This window comes from Pisolithus orientalis (genome assembly GCF_024613125.1).
Source record: "Pisolithus orientalis strain OTSU chromosome Unknown F5J12scaffold_19, whole genome shotgun sequence".
In the NCBI taxonomy this organism is placed as follows: Eukaryota; Fungi; Basidiomycota; class Agaricomycetes; order Boletales; family Pisolithaceae; genus Pisolithus; species Pisolithus orientalis.
In genome coordinates, this window is record NW_026260800.1 from 150,655 (window position 1) to 168,103 (window position 17,449).

The window sequence follows — 17,449 nt, forward strand, 5'->3', positions numbered from 1 at the left end:
TTTATAGCCTGAGATCGACTCTCAAGCTGATGAGGGTCGGTCGATTCTGTTTTCGCTATCGATACCTTCCTTCGCGAGCTCATCTGCCCGTCATGGCGCCAAACTATGATGCCTGGTCAAAGGAGGAGCTTATCGCCCGTCTTAGAGATATTGAACATCGTTCGAAACTTATTCCGAGCCAAAAGAAAACCATTTCTTTGTCGACAACGGGAGGAAGCCCGTTCCACTCCGAACGCCATCCCCGCCGTAAAATCGCCGTCAAGTTCTGCTACTCTGGTTGGGAATACAATGGGCTTGCTTTCCAGAACGACCCCACCCCGCTTCCTACGGTAGAAGAGGTCCTCTTCCGCGCATTCGCGAAAGCAAGATTGGTCGATGCGGACGCTGGTCTTGACGGTTGCGGCTGGGAACGGTGTGGGAGAACGGACGTTGGTGTGAGTGCGGCAGGTCAAGTCGTCTCTCTCTGGGTGAGGAGCGTGTTTCACGGTCTGGACACCGAAGCTCCACCACGCCCTAGACTATCAGAAGCCCCTGTTCAACTGACTCAAGTCCATGCGGAGGATGCAGGCGAGGAAGATTCACCAGTGATTCCGGCTGTCATCGACGAGGCGGATTTCGCATTTACAGGGTTAGATATGTCTCCTCCTGATTCCCCTTCAGAGCCTCCCCGGCCTCCTGGTCGCGAACTGCAATACGTCTCCATCCTAAACCGTATACTTCCCCCCACCATTCGTGTCCTCGCATGGTCTCCCGTCTCCCTCTCCTTCTCTGCCCGATTTAACTGTAAATACCGCCACTATAAATATTTCTTCACCGCTCACGGGCTCGATATCCCCCTGATGCAACGTGCCGCGGACTACTTCGTCGGGGAACACGACTTCCGGAACCTCTCGAAGCTCGACCCAGCCAAACAGATCACGGATTTCCGTCGACGTATCCTTAGTGCTCGGATCAATGCTGTCGAGCCATCTCCAGATCTCTGTGGCATTGCCAAGCAATCCGGACGCGACGACCAGCTCTATGTCCTCGACCTTGTCGGGAACGCGTTTCTCTACCACCAGGTCCGACATATCATGGCCATCCTTTTCCTTGTTGGTACAGGACTTGAACCTCCGTCGATTATCCCAACGCTTATGAATATAGACGGATTAGAGTCCGCAAAGACGGGTCTCCAACTCCCCATCGTAGAGAGAAAACCAGAATACCAAATGGCGGACGCCCTGCCCCTTATGCTGTGGGAATGCGCTTTCTCAGACTCGGATGTCCACTGGCAGAGCGATAGTGACGTTAATGATAAAGTTGTCGGCGGAGAGGGCGAAGATAACGAGACCGGCGGTCCTGTCGCGGAAAAATACTCAGGGACGGGTTTAGTCCGTCAGATCCACTCCGTCTATCAACGTTCCCTAATTCATAGTGCTCTGGAAGGCCATTTCTTATCATCTGCCATGCGGTACCACCCAAATCCCCCACAGTACTTCCCTTTCAGCCAGACAGGTCTATCTACAAGTACTATTCCACGACTACCTAACAACACCTTACCCGTTATCGGAGTGCCGTTGGGAGGAGGGACATACAGGAGAGGTGCCAAATACGTTCCATTGCTCTCTCGCAAGCGGCTGGATCATGTGGATGTGGCTAACGCCCGATGGAAAAATGGCAAGGGTAGTAGGCGTGAGAATCGGACGGCGCTGACTAGTGCGGCGGAGGCAATTGGCGATGAATAGGTTTCGTGCCTTCGCCAGTTCGTTGGAAGTGTGAGGTCTTGCTATGCCGTATGCGTGTCAGCAGCCCTCATCCTTTTATGTACGAGCATGGATAACTACCTGTACAAAATTTTCACAACCTTCCCCTTACACATTGGAACGCGTGAGTTATCGCATGGAATGCAGTCAAACTGTCGAAGGCAAACATAGCAAGTGCATCCACCCCTTCACACTCAGATCCCTCACATGTTGGTTACCAATGCGTTGCCCAGGCGTCAGTTCACCCGAAACACCTCACGGAAGCTGCCCCTCCCAGACTCGCACCATTATCAGATCGGAACATATTGCGGGGAGTGTGCATATACATCACAGGTGGAGGTCAGTGAATACTCGGTAAGGTAGGAATTTCCGACGGCCGTACTTGGGCCTGTTGTTGCTGTTGTTGATCACGGATAGGTTTCCTTGCATTCAGCCTTCCGCAATCACATGCATGGGCATTGTGATGTGAGGATGGTAAAATGAAATGAGTAGTGTGCTTACACAGCTAGCATTGAATTCGAGTATGCTATTAAGATAGCAACGTCAACCGAAGAACCAACGCAACAGATCATAAGGAGCACCAACTTTTGCCTAGGATTGCACCTGGTGCGGCAGTTAGGTATTTTCCAACCAATTGATCTTGATAGTACTTCGTCATCCAACGATAGTCACTGCGTCAGTGAAACCGAAACCATATACAAGATTGCTCACAAGTATTGCCATTGCAAGGGAACTCAGGCTGACCCGCATGCAAGACAAAGTACGCCGTCCAACGGTGTTCGCATCCCAGCCGGCCAGGTAAATAGCTGCAGGTCAAGCCGTAAAACCCGACACGTACAAAGTGATCAGACCCATCTGAACGAAGACCAAGTTGAGTCTATGAATATGGTTTTCCTTTCTAAAAGAAGATCAGCGAGGAGCAAGAATCAATGTAATAGTAACGAGAGGCATACCGGAGAAGACCACCCGGGGGGCGAAGGTACAAGAATACACTTGTTGTAATGATCGCATCGCATATTGCGCTTCCCAGAGCATTCATCGGCGAGTACTGTTATCCATGCTATACAGAAAATCCAATTCTTTCGAAGAACCCACGACATACTGGACTACTGAAGAGGGTATCGATGATGCCACTCTGACACCTGTCGATCCCGTGGGTAAGCGGACGAAATGATAGCAAGCGCTGACCTACACCATTCCCAACAATACTTGGCAGTTCACAACAGGGATTGATTAACTGAGGCTGAAGGGAGGTGTATAAAGGACATACCAAGCCCAAAACCTAAACCGAATGATAAAAAAGAAGTTGAACTCGACGAGGCAACTCACTCAGTTGTGCCAGAGCCGTGATAAGCTACTCAGCGAAAAATATTTATATTCACGTCTGTGGATTGAGGGACAAATGGACATACCACTGCACCTGTCAATAGCTTGTTCCGATTGCCAACTGCAAAGCACAAAGTTAGACGATGTTTGCATAAAGAGGGATGACCTTACTTATCCAAACCCTATGGGCATAGAAGCTATCACCCGGCAATGAGAACAAGACAAGAGGTGTAAGAGGTATGTCAAACCATTGCACGAAGAATGCGGTAAAGAACTGCAAAGAGCTCTCTCCTTTTAGTCCTGAATGGCAGATCAGCCGTTGGGTGGCACTCACGTTAGCACCAAGGGCGCACTTGAAAAGTAGAGATGGGTAATGTTGCTAACAAACCTCGAATATCGGAGTGACTCACACTCATACTCCTGGAAGGTGGGCATCAAGCATAGGAACAATCGGTAATAAGGGAGACCTACCAAGGCACCCCAACCGTACAAGCATACGACGTTTGCCATCGGCAGAAAATCAACTCTTGACAGTAAAAGCTTAACAAAGTGATAGTACCAAAGGTGTCGAGAACGCTGCGGAGCGACGAGAGTTTTTTTTCCATGGGCGTAAGGCAAAAATGGTACGACATACAAGACAAGGAGGACCTTCGAGGGGCTGAGTTACGAGCAACAAGAATAGGTACGTGTGACGTACCGCAGTTTTGAGGAGACGTTTGTCATTTGGGAACGCTGAGAGGTAGAATAGGTATTGGTAAACGGTTACACCATACAAACTAGAAAGAGGGTAACTATTTGTCCAACCGCAACACTGAGAAATGGACATACGCTAGCCCGACTGTCGTTCCTGCGGACAACCCTGGGATCAGTAATAATTTGGTAGAGCAATGGTACTTGCCGATAAAACCGGGTCCCCACTTCAAACCAGCGGACACCTTTGAGTCCGCCATTACTTTTCTCGGGCGAAGGGGATGAATAGATGGATTTAAATGTGTGCCTGCCGAGCCGCCCTATCCCCCAAGCCACCTCGGCGGGACGGCTAGCTAAGTCAGGGTACGATTATCCCGTAAAATATACAAGCTGTGTCAGGGGCGCACGTCAGCAGACATGGAACATGCTGACATAATGTACAATGTGAGCGGATAAGATTGAGGGGTTGGCATGGTCTTTGGTGAATACAAACTGCGTAGTGAATCTACGTACTCCTTTCAGACCTAGATGCCTCATATATGCCTACTAGTGCGTCGTCCAGCGGTGACCAGGTCCGCCTACCCGATAACCTCACCCTCCGAGTCCCTCACCATTTTCGTTCGGAGCGTACTTGTGGGGAGTACGTATACATCAGAAGTGGAGATCAATGGATACTCGGCAAGGTAGGGATTTCCAACGGTTGTACTTGCGCCTGCTGTTGGTCGCGGATAGATTTTCTTGCATTCAGCCTTCCAGAATCACATGCATGGACATGGTCCAAAGAAAATACAGGTCAATGTAAGGTGATGATCAAGTGAAATAAGTAGTGTGCTTACACGGCTAACATGGAATTCGAGTATGCTATTAACATGGCGAAGTCAACTGAAGAACTAGTGCAACAGAGCATAGTGAACACTAACTTTTGCCTAGAATTCCACCCGGTGCGACAGTAAGGTATTTCCCAACCAAATGATCTTGATAGTACTTCGCCATCCAACGATAATCACTGCGTTGGTGAAATTAAAGCCATATGCAAGGTTGCTCACAAGTATAGCCATCGCAAGGGAAACCAGGCTGACCGCATGCAAGACAAAGTACGCCGTCCAGTGGTGTCCGCATCCCAGCCGGCCAGGTTAATAGCCGCAAGTCAATCGATAAAAGTCAATGCTTACAAGGTGATCAGACCCATTTGAACGAAGACCAAATTGAGTTTCCGAATATGGTTTTCCTTTCTAAAAGGGATCGGCAAAGGGCAAGGGTCAACATAATGGTAACGACAGACATACCGGAAACGACCACTCAGGGGGCGGAGGTAAAAGAATATACTTGCTGTAATGATCGCATCGCATATTGCGCTTCCCAGAGCATTGAGCGGCGAGTACTGTTCCGTATATCCATATTGTGCAGAAAACCCAAATTTGTCAAAAAAACCCACGACATACCGGACTGCTGAAGAGAGTATCGATGATACCAGTGTGGTACCTGTCAATCCCGTGGGTAAGGAGGCTAAACTGTTATGAGTGCTGGCTTACACCATTCCCAACAATGCTTAACAGTTCACGACAGGGATCGATTAATTGACGCTGAAGGGAAGCATATAAAGGACATACCAAGCCCAAAAGCTGAAACGATTGATCAAAAGGCATCTGAAATTCACGACGAAACTCACCTAGTTGTGCCAGAGACGTGACAAGCTGCTCAGAGGTGGGCATCTGTGTTCGTGTCTTCGGAGTGAAGAGCAAATGAACATACCACTGCACCCGTCAATAGCTTATTCCGATTGCCAACTGCAAGCCCGATGTCAAACGATGTTTGCATAAAGAGGGACGACCTTACTTATCCAAACCCTATGGGCATAGAAGCTATCATCCGGCAATGAGAACAGGACAAGAGGTGTAAGAGATATGTCAAACCATTGCACGAAGAATGCGGTAAAGAACTGCAAAGAGCTCTGTTTAGTCCTGAATGGAGAGTCAACCATTGGGTGGCACTTACGTTGGCACCAAGGGCACTCTTGAAAAGTAAAGATGGGTTTTAGTAATACTACTAATAAAGCCCAAATATCCAAGTTACTTACACTCATATACCTGTAATGTCGGCGTCGAACATAGGGACAGGCAGTTGTAAGAGAGACCTACCAGGGCACCCCGACCGTACAAGCATACGACGTTTGCCATCGGCAGACAATCAACTCTCGACAGTAATAGCTCAACAAGGTGATAGTTCCAAAGGTGTCGAGGGTGCTGCGGAGCGACGGGAGTTTATGACGTGGGTGTGAGGCGAAGAATGACACAACATACAAGACAAGGAGGACCTTTGAGGAGTTGACTTACTAGCAACAGGAATAAGTAATTGCGACGTACCACAATTTTGAGGAGACGCTTGTCATTCGGGAACGCTGAGAAGTAGAATAGGTACTGGAAAATGGTCACACCATACAAACTAGAAAGAGGGTTATCATTTGTCCAACGGCAACGACAGGAAATCGACGTACACTAGCCCGACTGTCGTTGCTGTGAACGACTCTGTGGGATCAGAGATGGTTTCGTAGAGCAACGATACTTGCCGATAAGACCGGGTCCCCACCCCAAACCAGCGAACACCTCTGAGGCCGCCATCACTTTTTCCGAGCAACAGAAATGAAAGAACGAATGAACGTTGTGGGCCTGCCAGGCCCCTTCCACTCATCTACACTGCTAGCCGGCTCTGCGGATCGATGGGACTAACTAAGTATAGCTATCTCGTAAAACATATGTGCATGCTGTTACGTAGTATTGACATAATATACAATGTCCCTTGCTGGATGGGTTGGTATGGTCTTTGGTGGGTACAAACTGCGCTCACAATGCATGTAAGTACGATATCAATAGTCATCCGCGCAAAATTCGCAGCATTGCAATGTGTCGGTTATTGCGTGAACCGCTCAAGGCAAACCTATGTGCATCTGTCATTTGTTCATTTAGGCCCGGATGTCTCACATGTTGGGCGCTAATGCGGTGCCCAGTGATGACCGAGTCGGTCTACCCGAAAACCTCACTATAGGGTACTTGCGAGGAGTATGTATATACACCATCATAAGTGGAGTTTAGTGGATACTCGGTAAAGTGGGAATTTCCAATGGCAGTGCTTGGGCTTGTTGCTGATCACGGATAGATTTCCTGGCATTCAGCCTTCGCAGCCACATGCATGGGCGTCGCGCAAAGAAAATACAAAGGTGGATATGAGGTCACGACCAGGCGAGATAACTGGCATGCTTACACGGCTAGCATGGAATTTGCATATGCTATTAACATGGCAAAGTCAGACGAAGAACGAGTGCAGCAAATCATTGAGAGCACCAACTCTTGCCCAGGATTGCACCCGGTGCGGCGGTAAAGTATTTTCCAACCAATTGATCTTGAAAGTACTTCATGATCCAACGACAGTCACTACGCTGGTGAAATTAAATTCTACACAAGATCACTCACAAGTATAGTCATTGCAAGGGCACCCATGCTGACCGGCACACAAGACAAAGTATGCAGCCCGACGGTTTTCGCGTCCCAGCCGGCCAGGTCAATGGCTGTAGGTCACACAGTAAAAGGTAACGCTTACAAGGTAATCAGACCCATCTGAACAAAGACCACATTGAGTTTTTGAATATGATGTTCCTTTCTACAAGTGGTGAGTAAAGAGCAAGAGTCAATGTGAAATACACGACGCTTTCATAATCCCTGCAAATGACAAATATGGAACTAGTAACAAGAGACATACCGCAGACGGCCAGTTCGCGAAGGGCGAAGATAGAATAGTACGCTTATTGTAATGATTGCATCACATATTGCGCCTCCAAGAGCATTGATCGGCGAGAACTGTTTTGTGTTTCAGTGTTTGCAGAAATTTTGTTTCACACAACCCATGACATACCAGACTGATAAAGAGAGTACTGATAAGGCCAGTATGACACCTGTCAGTCCTGGGCGTAAGCGCGTTAAACGCTCGGAAGTGCTAGCTTACACTGTTCCCAACAATACTTGGCAGTTCAAGGCAAGAATTAGTTCACTAACGCTGACGGGAGGCATATAAAGAACATACCAAGCCCAAAACCTGATATGATTGATAAAAAGAGATCTGAACTTGACGAGGAAACTCACCTAATTGTGTCAGAGCCGTGATAAGCTGTTCAGAGAAAAATATGTATATTCAAGTCTGAGAAATGGGGGGGAAATGAGCATACCACTGCACCCGTCAATAGCTTATTCCGATCGCCAACTGGAAAACCCACGTCAGACCGTGCTCGCATAAAAAGGGGTTGACTTTACTTATCCAAACCCTATGGGCATAAAAACTATCGTCCGGCAGTGAGAGCAGGACCAGAGGAATCAGAGATAATATGCCAAACCATTGCACGATGAACGCGGTAAAGAACTGTAAACAACTCGTTTTAGTCCTGAATGGGGAATGGAACGTCCAGTCCCACTTACGCTAGTACCAAGAGCGCACTTGAAAAGCAGAGATGGGTTCCATTAATACTGCTAACAGTGCTGGAATTTTGAATCTACTCACACTCAGATCCCTGAAAAATCTCCGTTGAGCATAGGAGAAAGCCGGAATATGGGAGACGTACCAGGGCATCTCGACCGTGCAAGCGTATGACGTTTGCCATCGGCAGAGTATTAACGCTCGGCAGTTGAAGCTTAGCAGGGCGAAAGTATTGAGGGTATCGAGAACGCTGCGGGAGAGTATGTGCCACAGACATAAAGCGACAAATGGCACAACATACAAGACAAGGAAGACCTTGGAAGAGTCAGCTGACGAGCAGCAGCAATGGATAAGATCTGCGTACTACACTTTTGAGGAGACGCCTGTCATCCGGGAACGCTGGGACGTAGAATAGGTACTGGCAAACGGACACGCCATACAAACTGCAAGGGTGGTAGTCGCTTGACCAACACCTATGATAAGAGGTGGACGTACCCTAGCCCGACCGTGATTCCTAGTACGAACAACTCGATGGGATCAGAGTAGGTTCGGTGAAGCAGCGATACTTGCCAATAAAACCGGGCCCCCACCTCACACCGAAGGGTACAACCGACGACATCACTGTTCAAGTGTTCCCCCGAGCAGGCCAGTCTGGCCCACAAAAGGTACTGGGCTTATGAGTGGCTAAAGCACTTGTGGGAATTTAGGGGTGACGGGTCTATTAGTCTAGCCCGACTAACTGATCATGACAAACTCGTCGCAAAAAGTGACAGCTCTCCCTTTTTGGGACGAGGAAATGACCAGGTCTTTGTATGTTCCTGGTCAACTCTGTTGGGCTGGAGACTACTCCAGTGCACAGTGTTGTCTGCTAGGAAAGCATAGAAAACCGTCTCACAAAAGCTCCACACTAAATCGGTTTGCACAAGATACGGTCTGAGAGTAACCATGCAACCAATTGTCCTTACGATTGCTGGAGAGCGGAGGAGGGGGTTCTCCCAGAGAAGTGTATATATACTGTTTACATCGAACCGAGATTACAGGTCGGTGAATACTCGGTAGGGTTGGAACGTCCAACGGCGGGACTCAGGTCTGTTGCTCATCGAGGTTGCGTGGCGGACGTGAGAGTGTTATCTGAAGAAATGAGCAGTACGATTACACAGCTAACAGGGAGTCCGAGTATGCGATTGATAGGGCTAAGTCAACTGAAGCAGTGACAATCATGGAGGGTGCTGACTTTCGCTCTCCATGGTACCTGATGTAGTAGTAGCAGTTTTCGTAACATCCCAGCTTGCCAGGTTAATAAGTGGGGACCTGTCGACAAAAGGTGATACTCACAGGGTGATCAGGGCCGCTCGAACAAAGACAAAATCGAGTTTTTGAATATGATTGTCTTTCCTAAGAAGGATGGGTAAAGAGCAAGGGTCAATGTAAAAACACGACGATTTCATAATCGCTGTACACCGAAGAAGACCAGCTCGAAGAACGGCGAGGGTAGAAGAATACACTGGCCGTAAGGATCGCATCACATACTTCACTTCCCAGGGAATTGACTCGTTGTATTGTTCCACATGTCCGCACTATATGATCCGAGCGACCCATGACATACCGGACTGCCAATGAAGGTGCCGTATGTCAACGCCAGGTGTAAGCAGGTGAGATGCTTGCGGTTTCCAACTCACGCCACTCCCAACAATGCTTGATGGTCCAGGGCAGTGTTTATTCAACTGATCCTGAAGGTATGTAAAGCACCTACCGAAACCGAAAACTGATCTAACTAATAGGGGAAAAATGAATTTAACTACCCGACTCACCCAGTTGTACTAGCGCAGCGATAAGGATAAGCCACCCAGAGAAAACGTCTATATCCATGTCTGCGGTGTGAAGAACAGACAAACGTACCACAGCACCCATAAATAGCTCATTCCGATTAGGCGAAGCTGGCGAAAGACAGTGACATCCCTTACTTATCCAAACCCTGTGGGCACAAAAGCTGTCGTGTGGTGTTGAGGACACGAGAAGATGTGTAAGAAATGTTACATACCATTGTATGAAAGATGGGACCAAAAACTGTAGAGAGGAGCTTGTAGCCCGGAATAGAGAACTAGGTGGTCAGATCGCACCTACGCTGGTACCAAGGGCCGTCTTGTAAAGTAAAGATGCTTTCAGGAACGTTATTAACAAACGATGCACAGTTGCAGAAGATTGTTACCTACACTCAAATCCTTTCAAGACCTGCATCGAGCATAGGGACAGGCGGCAACAAGGGGAACGTACCAGGGCATCTCGAGCGTGAAAGCGTACATCGTTCTCCGTGGACAGGTTATGAACGTTCGACACTGGTGACGAGAATAATGTGGACTAAGAGTTCATGTCCCAAGCACAAGGCGACAAATGACACAACATACAAGACAAGCAGGACTTTTTCAGAGTCAGCTGACAGGTAGTAGGAACGCATGGAACTGGCATACTGCGCTTTTGAGGAGACGACTGCCATTCGGGAACGACAACAGGCGGACCCACGCTAAACCAACTATTATTCCTGTGAACAACTCGGTGGCATCAGGGCAACGAATCAACTAAGTGCCTGCGTGGGGTCTTGAGCCACGGGGTTTAATGATCGCGTGCACCACGGCGCACGCCGACAGTTGATGAGAGGGATGAGCGCTATGAGTCCTTAGTGTCCGATATCGAGTATAGAAGTAACTTGATGTAGGATAGTACAGTTCCCCCAACGGTATTACAAGAATTCAACCACCGCCTTCTCGTTGACGGCTTTATACAACGCTGAACAGATTTCAGCCAGATGTCGATCATGGACCCATTCTCTGTTTCTTTAACGGTCAATAGCTTTGCCTCAGCTGTGAGCCCAGCCTCGCAGGAGCGTATTGACCTTAGCATCGAATGAATGTGTCACATTCTGTCCACATGTCCATTATTAAATGAGTTGTACAAAAAAAGGAAAAGTGGTAGAGAAAGGGAAGTAATCAGCCAGCACCGGTGAGGCCTTGAGGACTGTATACGGACAGGTGCACCCAGTCTTCAAAACCTATCTTAAGGGGTCTATCTATCTCTGGGACAGAGTAACGGCACATTTAAGCGTGAGGCCCGTTGTTCAGGTACACATATCCATCTTCCGTGGGTGGATTAGCAGAGAACAATCTGCCAAGGCGCTCATCTGAAAACATGTACATCAGAAGAGGGACGAAGAGTCAATGGCGATGCTTATCAACTCACACACAGGACAATTTTCGATATGCCTGAAGTGCTTAAGCTCCCACTTCGTTCCTGCTGCGCCCTCATCCCGCCGTCTTTGTCTTTGCTCATTCTTGATTATCAAACGTTAGTTGATCAGAGTTCAGAAATGCAAGTACTTCCTTACCTCAATCCTGCTCTTATCTTTAGCTGCAGTCTCGAAATCACCCTCTCTGATGCCTTTTGCAACCACGCTCCACAACCGCCTGCTCTCCCACTCGCCTTGCTCTGTGATGGGAGCGACGGTGACTTCCTCTTTGGGGGCAGTCACGTCGTGGAAGACAGCACCAATACGAGTGTCCCGCGATGTTGTGTGCCAAGTCCCTTCGATCACGTGGGGTTGGCGGTGGAGGTGGGGCGGCGGTGTCACGGTAGCTTTGAACGAATGGGACTTTCCAGAGAAATAGCCCTTTCCTTTGTACTCAATCTACATTTGCGGGATCATCGATCAACAGGGCGTTTACGCAAAGCGCAGAAAAATCATACCTGAGACAACCAGCCCGAAGAGCTCTGAATGTAACTGGTATCGGTGAGTTCGATATAGGGCGAGCCATACCATAGCCCATCAATGCGAAGGCGGGGAAGGGTGATCAGGTACTCCTCAACGTCACCCGACGGAAGCCTAACGGTCAGAACGGCATGGCCGACCTGCTTGACGATAATACTTCCACCTGTAGATCACATTGAAGGGTTCAGCGCTACACGAGTGCAAGTATTGAGAGTAAGTACCGCTGAAACTAGTCTTCTGAGCATTGTGGCCGGTGAGGACGACACCCTTTGCCTCATTGGCAATACGGTAGGCAGTGATCGGAGGGTGGTGGGAAACCTGCTCCACAACTAGGGTGGTCTTCCCGCCGCGCCCCGCAGTGTCGGGCCAGTATCCGTAGAATAATCTAAATTGTGCGATATATGTGAAACTTGCATTTAAGGAGTCATGTGCGTTAACTTACTCGCCGAGAACGGGATTCAAGGGTCTTTCAAAACACCTGAGATAATCTGCGGTCGATAAGAGTGATTCGGCTTACTTCTTTTCAGATCCCATGGACTCGTTCCGTGATGTATATTGGCCCTTAAGGGTACTCTGTCGGGCATCAGCATCAACAAAGATTACCAAGGCAAAAGAGGAAAATTAATTACAATGAACCATTTGAGAACCGCCAATGCACGTTCTTCCTCACTCTTGCCGTCCGCGATCTTTGCAAACAGCTCGGGGCGTTCACACCAGTAAGCTGACGGCACGGATAAGAGATGGGGGATAACACGTTTTCTCGAAAATTCTCGTACCCGGAAATTCGGTGAGCGAAGTGGGGGAAAGAATGAACGGCGGGGCCGTCATGGACGATAGATCGCCAGTAAACCCCGCAAGGCTGTATTACGATACAAGGGGTAGGGGGAGGAGAGAACACGTTCAGTCATCTCCATACTGAAACTGGTAGTTCGGCATAGTACGAACGATTTCAGAAATGATGCCCAACTGCCCTTCTGGGCTGCAGGAACGGCCTATGGAGTGACGGAGCGATGGAGTGCGATCGGGAATTCAACATACATGCATGTTTGCGTTTACGTGGGTTACGGGGAGAACGAACAATATGCTCTGATGAACTTGCCTCGCCAGGTTGTTCAGACATTCTGGATGGGTTCTTGGGGAGTTTGCAAACTATTAGCTGAAATGTTTCGTGGTCGACTGACAGGGCCTCCACAGCTGTCGGGAAGGTTACCACCTGCCATCTTGATCACGTGAACCTCACCCCAAACCTGGACAGTCCTCAAAAAACTGATAAACCAAGAAGGTGCATGAATCAAGACAACTACTGTGACAGATGGCAGATATACACTAATGTGGTGTTGGAGTTGAGATGGCACAGTTGGCAATGCAACGAAAAATATGCTAATCCCACGCTGCTTCTGCAGACTGGCGGACTAGTCGCCGCACTTTCTTCTTGTAAGCTGTAGCAAACGGCATTAAAATCTGGGATAAGTCCAAAGACAGAGTTGCAAGCTTACCGGCTAGGTCATTGCGGATCTCCTTCGCGGCATCAACGTTGGCGGGACTATCAGTGTTGGGAGTGTCAGAAGACAAGAGAGAGATAACGCTGATGAGCTGTAATAGCAACAGACATCAATCGCAGAGACGTGCAAAAGTAATCAGACACACGATAGTCTCCACTGTATGAACGGGCAGCCATCTTTCACTTGCATCTTCATAACCGTACTGATCTTCCCCAGGGGCATGCTAGCAAAACCATCGAGAGTCATGAGCCACACATGCATGCCAGAAGTGTGATCTCAGTCTTACAAGAATTGAAATACAGACATCACCGTTAGGGTAGACTGTCCCAAGTAGGTTAGGACCCATGCAGCACGACCTGGCGAGAGACATACTGTTAGGGTGCCACATTGGCGTGATAAATCGCATCTTGGGGGGTTGCAATGGGTACTCTGGCGGAAAGGAAAGTCGAGTCTTAAGGATACCACCCTCACTGAAGAATTCGTTCAGATAAGCCCAAAGACCGTAAATATGAAACGATACACACTAGAGGGTATCGGGTGGACTGACGACAAGTCGTCAGCGATTGTCGTAGGCGATCTGGAATGGCACGCACCCGATAATCACGATTTCCCACTCGTAGAGATTGTCATCATCAACAAGCCCTTTGACGCCAATTCTGTCAGGCTTCTGTTGAAGATCGATGCTATTGAGAAACGCTAACCATACCTGCAGAGAAGCCCTGCACTGGACGCTTGGTTAGCTCTTGAAGTTGTCTACGGAGAAGTAGCGAATTGGACGGTTGAGGAGTCGAGGACTTCGACATGGTCGCGACGAGAGCGCCGAGATCGCTGAGGACTGTCAAGATCGAATTCTGAAAGGGAGACTACACTTGAAGCTTGAAAGGCTGCCCCAGCCGCTTCAATATCGAACGTGATCGTGCGAACTACACTTTCAATGCTTCCTTACGATAAGATGATACATAATTATCGCTACAGCTGGCAATGCGTGGGTTTAGTCGGATCGAGACTGCCTTGTCGACTCGCTCTCGAGGCCAATATCGATATGGCTCGTAAGCAGGATGCCTCCGTCAGTATACTCAGTCCCCCTCGGTATCGACAATTGCGCCATGTTTAAGATGAGACGGCTTCCCTACACTCGGTCATGTAGCTGGAGCGAAAAAAAATCACGTCATTGCACTTACACACGCTGAATGCATCGTTCCAGTCCAACTGTGTCGCGAAGGATAATCATCAAACCAAGCAGTGGATGTAGGGGAGACCAAGTGCGTACAAGAACATAACAAGTGGCGGCCAGCCCACCAACTTGACGATCACGAACGAACAACCAAGTAATGCTTAAGCAAGTTGAGCTGCCTCCACAAGAAATTTCCACGACGTACACACCAAGCATCAATAAGTACGCAAGGGTCCCGTCTCGAGTGAGCATCGTCACAACCGGGAGTTTTGAAAACCCTGCTCTGACTATGGCATAACGCTTCAGTAGAGTCATGGTAATCAGGGCGCTCTCTGTGATCAGTGAGAACACACTGAGAATTGTTATTGATTGCACCGAGTCTCCAAAGGATAACGAGCTCACCCATGGACTTTGCTTATGGGTAAAATAGGGAACAGTATACACTCTTCATCACAATCCAGAAGGTACCGCGACAGCAGGGTGAGAAAAGCACACGAGGCTTCCGCCGAAATCAAACAACCGAGCAAGAGCGTCACCCAAAGTTGCCGCCCGAACAGAGCATAAACTATGAATAGCAAAAGTTTCGAGTTCAGAATGTCGAACAGTGCGTGTCATACACCTACCTCTGAAAGCCAAGATGAATTCTACTGCAATACTTGTGAAAAGCACCAAACCAATCATAGACATGTGCCAGCTTTTGCATAGAGTGTAAAGTGTGCTTCCAGACACCATGTGCGACTAATACGTATTGGGTAGATCTGACGTGCGGTAAGTCTTAGTAGAATGCAAAAATGATTCGAAGAATTCTGTCACTCGCATTTGTGCAAACAACGGTATGTACCGCAAGAACAGGTATAACCATTTGAAGGTACACCCTGCCCTCATTCTGGAAGCGGTGATGAGCTCTGGTATGAACGACTGGTTCGGATACTGGTGTCCTCACGGCCATATGAAGCGGACTTCATTCTCCAGAGTCGACACACAATCCCACTGACAAAATAGACAATGCAGCGACTGCAACTCATCGGTTAGAAACCGTCAGATGTCGTGGAAATTCGGTAAAGAAAGCACACCACTGTGGTAGTAGACATCACGGATAGCTTTGGACGTAATTCGTAAACGGGTCTGGAGATCCCATTGAAAAGGGATCAGGGAAAAGTAGTTACCAGAGGTGATGGAGATTCCATCCGGGGTGTCAATATCCTGAATTTCCACCAGCAGTGCACACCTTCATTTTGCGCGTTATTGCCAGCGAGGATGTGACGTGTAGCAATAATACGGGGCGGGATACCTTGCCCGTGTCGGCTCTTTTGAATATCCGGTATACCTACTCCGCGAATCAACTACGATGCATCATGGTCGGGTATGGGAAAACCATCGTGTATTCAGGTGACGATGACACCAACTCCATCGAGTTCAAACTAGAGTAGTAACGCACGATAAACACCAGGTATGGCGGGGCGCACAGCATGCACTCAGTTTTCACATGGAGGCATTCGCAGAGCCGTTACTGAGGAGTCGGTGTCACAGTATCCGCTTAGCATATGGTGGTAAGTATACATTTACAGTAAGTGGTTGGGTACATACAAATTTAGGGACATGAAAGAAGCATGGGGATTGTGGCCGCTTGTGCCCTAAGTGAAAGCCAATCCTTCTACTTTTATATCAATCCAAATCCTCAGAGAGACAAATATCGATCTGGGTGGTGAGTAGAATGCTTTCGTCCTCCAGTAAACCTTGCAGGCGATCCTGTATGCGCGCCATATTTAATATCAGTCGACTTCCCTGTCACGTAGCATGTGAACAAGAGTTGCACAAATCTTTCACAGCAAAAGGGACTCACGCAGACAGAATGTACAGTCAATGCCCAGCTGTATCCGATGCATCATGAATTGAAGTTTGGCATAAGATATGGCACGCACAAAAATAAAATAATTGGTTCCGAACTCAACACTGTGGTTATGGTGAAACCAAAGCCAAGTAGACCTAATCATATAAAAAATGAACTGCCCATACAGAGTCGCTAAAGGCAACCCTTACCCGCCATGACGAGATAGGTGACAGCTCCGTCGAGTGTAAGTTTTGATATGGCGTTCCTTCTGGCACCTCCCCCCCAGACGATAGAGAAATACTTAACCACCGTGAGGGTAATGAGGGTGCTGTGTACGACCGCTGTACTTGCCCTAAAATTCTTTTGTCAGTATGAGTTCGCGAGCGTTCGAAATCAAGACCCAACATTTGGATCTTAGCATCGGGGGACAGCTGGAATAACATGCCACCTTCGTAACTCTTTAAGGTTAGAGTTGCATTAACCATACAGCAAAGCAGCTCGGCTAGCATGAGACATCCAAGAAGGCGTGATATCCATGGGCGGCGACCAAACAACACGCAAACTAAGTCATCAGGCATGAGACGAGTGGAAGTACTGTTAGGACTGAAAAACTGAGACCTACCTCTGAATGCCAGTATAAATTCCACTGTGAAATTAGCGCACTCCGCCACAAGTGCCATAGATGCGAGCAGAGCCCGGCAAATGTGAGAAGACATGACAGGAAAGAAAGGGAGAAGGATCTGGCACGCTCTGTTACACCATTCATGTGGTTTGGCAAAGCATTATTGGACACAATCACGCGACGTACATATGAGTAACCAATAGGAAATGACGATGGAACATATAAAGCCATTTGAACGTGTGTCTTCTTTTCATCCTGCAAGGGTGGGGAGATGAGCTCTCTGCGAACGCAAGAAGCATCGAGTCCTGACGGCCAAATATAGTGGACTTCATCTCCAAGCG

The 17,449-nt window shown here is 48.4% G+C and overlaps 7 protein-coding genes across 7 annotated transcripts; 1 reads left to right on the forward strand and 6 right to left on the reverse strand.

Annotated features, from left to right (window-relative positions):
- The first annotated feature begins 15 nt into the window (after positions 1-15).
- F5J12DRAFT_838883 (pseudouridine synthase) lies at positions 16-1,899 on the forward strand. The gene has a single exon (XM_051746051.1). The coding sequence runs from the start codon at positions 30-32 to the stop codon at positions 1,722-1,724; it is 1,695 nt and encodes a 564-aa protein (XP_051598836.1). The 5' UTR covers positions 16-29; the 3' UTR covers positions 1,725-1,899.
- On the reverse strand, positions 1,900-4,214 carry F5J12DRAFT_838894 (uncharacterized protein). The gene is made up of 20 exons (XM_051746052.1): positions 3,967-4,214; positions 3,897-3,915; positions 3,766-3,844; positions 3,703-3,716; positions 3,540-3,644; positions 3,479-3,488; positions 3,403-3,420; positions 3,317-3,342; positions 3,240-3,265; positions 3,155-3,189; positions 3,072-3,096; positions 3,013-3,024; positions 2,935-2,950; positions 2,845-2,884; positions 2,696-2,790; positions 2,581-2,640; positions 2,454-2,481; positions 2,328-2,391; positions 2,244-2,268; positions 1,900-2,176 (listed from the first exon to the last, which is right to left on the reverse strand). The coding sequence occupies exons 1-20, from the start codon at positions 4,016-4,018 to the stop codon at positions 2,083-2,085; spliced, it is 843 nt and encodes a 280-aa protein (XP_051598837.1). The 5' UTR covers positions 4,019-4,214; the 3' UTR covers positions 1,900-2,082.
- F5J12DRAFT_928033 (uncharacterized protein) lies at positions 4,196-6,673 on the reverse strand. Its single transcript, XM_051749426.1, has 19 exons — positions 6,603-6,673; positions 6,253-6,557; positions 6,122-6,200; positions 6,059-6,072; positions 5,897-6,001; positions 5,836-5,845; positions 5,754-5,771; positions 5,595-5,697; positions 5,511-5,545; positions 5,428-5,452; positions 5,369-5,380; positions 5,291-5,306; positions 5,201-5,240; positions 5,045-5,139; positions 4,931-4,990; positions 4,805-4,832; positions 4,679-4,742; positions 4,595-4,619; positions 4,196-4,507 (listed from the first exon to the last, which is right to left on the reverse strand). Exons 2-19 carry the CDS (start codon positions 6,444-6,446, stop codon positions 4,423-4,425), a joined length of 1,008 nt encoding a protein of 335 aa, XP_051598838.1. The 5' UTR covers positions 6,447-6,557; positions 6,603-6,673; the 3' UTR covers positions 4,196-4,422.
- A 1-nt stretch (position 6,674) lies between these two features.
- On the reverse strand, positions 6,675-7,379 carry F5J12DRAFT_838914 (uncharacterized protein). The gene is made up of 5 exons (XM_051746053.1): positions 7,353-7,379; positions 7,226-7,253; positions 7,101-7,164; positions 7,017-7,041; positions 6,675-6,928 (listed from the first exon to the last, which is right to left on the reverse strand). The coding sequence occupies exons 1-5, from the start codon at positions 7,367-7,369 to the stop codon at positions 6,844-6,846; spliced, it is 219 nt and encodes a 72-aa protein (XP_051598839.1). The 5' UTR covers positions 7,370-7,379; the 3' UTR covers positions 6,675-6,843.
- A 3,572-nt stretch (positions 7,380-10,951) lies between these two features.
- F5J12DRAFT_838962 (uncharacterized protein) lies at positions 10,952-13,163 on the reverse strand. Its single transcript, XM_051746054.1, has 11 exons — positions 13,079-13,163; positions 12,925-12,971; positions 12,756-12,838; positions 12,609-12,700; positions 12,497-12,552; positions 12,422-12,445; positions 12,201-12,364; positions 11,958-12,142; positions 11,599-11,898; positions 11,454-11,544; positions 10,952-11,394 (listed from the first exon to the last, which is right to left on the reverse strand). The coding sequence occupies exons 1-11, from the start codon at positions 13,097-13,099 to the stop codon at positions 11,312-11,314; spliced, it is 1,146 nt and encodes a 381-aa protein (XP_051598840.1). The 5' UTR covers positions 13,100-13,163; the 3' UTR covers positions 10,952-11,311.
- Positions 13,164-13,226: 63 nt separating this feature from the next.
- On the reverse strand, positions 13,227-14,357 carry F5J12DRAFT_838970 (ubiquitin-conjugating enzyme). Its single transcript, XM_051746055.1, has 8 exons — positions 14,188-14,357; positions 14,075-14,123; positions 14,006-14,023; positions 13,854-13,951; positions 13,768-13,802; positions 13,627-13,704; positions 13,476-13,572; positions 13,227-13,418 (listed from the first exon to the last, which is right to left on the reverse strand). Exons 1-8 carry the CDS (start codon positions 14,282-14,284, stop codon positions 13,360-13,362), a joined length of 531 nt encoding a protein of 176 aa, XP_051598841.1. The 5' UTR covers positions 14,285-14,357; the 3' UTR covers positions 13,227-13,359.
- Positions 14,358-14,418: 61 nt separating this feature from the next.
- On the reverse strand, positions 14,419-16,862 carry F5J12DRAFT_838976 (uncharacterized protein). The gene is made up of 9 exons (XM_051746056.1): positions 16,690-16,862; positions 15,727-15,755; positions 15,599-15,645; positions 15,469-15,541; positions 15,279-15,393; positions 15,058-15,220; positions 14,865-15,007; positions 14,752-14,815; positions 14,419-14,605 (listed from the first exon to the last, which is right to left on the reverse strand). The coding sequence occupies exons 1-9, from the start codon at positions 16,700-16,702 to the stop codon at positions 14,473-14,475; spliced, it is 780 nt and encodes a 259-aa protein (XP_051598842.1). The 5' UTR covers positions 16,703-16,862; the 3' UTR covers positions 14,419-14,472.
- Between the last annotated feature and the right edge of the window lie 587 nt (positions 16,863-17,449).

Coding starts and splice junctions, on each gene's coding strand:
- F5J12DRAFT_838883 (XM_051746051.1), top strand. CDS start 30: ATGAGGGTCGGTCGATTCTGTTTTCGCTATCGATACCTTCCTTCGCGA.
- F5J12DRAFT_838894 (XM_051746052.1), bottom strand. CDS start 4,018: ATGGCGGACTCAAAGGTGTCCGCTGGTTTGAAGTGGGGACCCGGTTTT. Junction 3,266..3,316: donor ACCGCATTCTTCGTGCAATG/GTTTGACATACC, acceptor GCCGGGTGATAG/CTTCTATGCCCATAGGGTTT. Junction 3,097..3,154: donor AGCTATTGACAGGTGCAGTG/GTATGTCCATTT, acceptor TTCGCTGAGTAG/CTTATCACGGCTCTGGCACA.
- F5J12DRAFT_928033 (XM_051749426.1), bottom strand. CDS start 6,446: ATGAGTGGAAGGGGCCTGGCAGGCCCACAACGTTCATTCGTTCTTTCA. Junction 5,140..5,200: donor ATACTCTCTTCAGCAGTCCG/GTATGTCGTGGG, acceptor TATACGGAACAG/TACTCGCCGCTCAATGCTCT. Junction 4,833..4,930: donor CAAATGGGTCTGATCACCTT/GTAAGCATTGAC, acceptor GCATGCGGTCAG/CCTGGTTTCCCTTGCGATGG.
- F5J12DRAFT_838914 (XM_051746053.1), bottom strand. Junction 7,042..7,100: donor GGGTGCAATCCTGGGCAAGA/GTTGGTGCTCTC, acceptor CCATGTTAATAG/CATATGCAAATTCCATGCTA. Junction 6,929..7,016: donor GCAAATTCCATGCTAGCCGT/GTAAGCATGCCA, acceptor GTGGCTGCGAAG/GCTGAATGCCAGGAAATCTA.
- F5J12DRAFT_838962 (XM_051746054.1), bottom strand. CDS start 13,099: ATGTCTGAACAACCTGGCGAG. Junction 12,365..12,421: donor TTGAATCCCGTTCTCGGCGA/GTAAGTTAACGC, acceptor CGCACAATTTAG/ATTATTCTACGGATACTGGC. Junction 11,395..11,453: donor TATCGAAAATTGTCCTGTGT/GTGAGTTGATAA, acceptor ACATGTTTTCAG/ATGAGCGCCTTGGCAGATTG.
- F5J12DRAFT_838970 (XM_051746055.1), bottom strand. CDS start 14,284: ATGTCGAAGTCCTCGACTCCTCAACCGTCCAATTCGCTACTTCTCCGT. Junction 14,124..14,187: donor AGTGCAGGGCTTCTCTGCAG/GTATGGTTAGCG, acceptor TTGGCGTCAAAG/GGCTTGTTGATGATGACAAT. Junction 13,573..13,626: donor TTCATACAGTGGAGACTATC/GTGTGTCTGATT, acceptor TTGCTATTACAG/CTCATCAGCGTTATCTCTCT.
- F5J12DRAFT_838976 (XM_051746056.1), bottom strand. Junction 15,646..15,726: donor ATGTCTACTACCACAGTGGT/GTGCTTTCTTTA, acceptor CTATTTTGTCAG/TGGGATTGTGTGTCGACTCT. Junction 15,008..15,057: donor CCCATAAGCAAAGTCCATGG/GTGAGCTCGTTA, acceptor AACAATTCTCAG/TGTGTTCTCACTGATCACAG.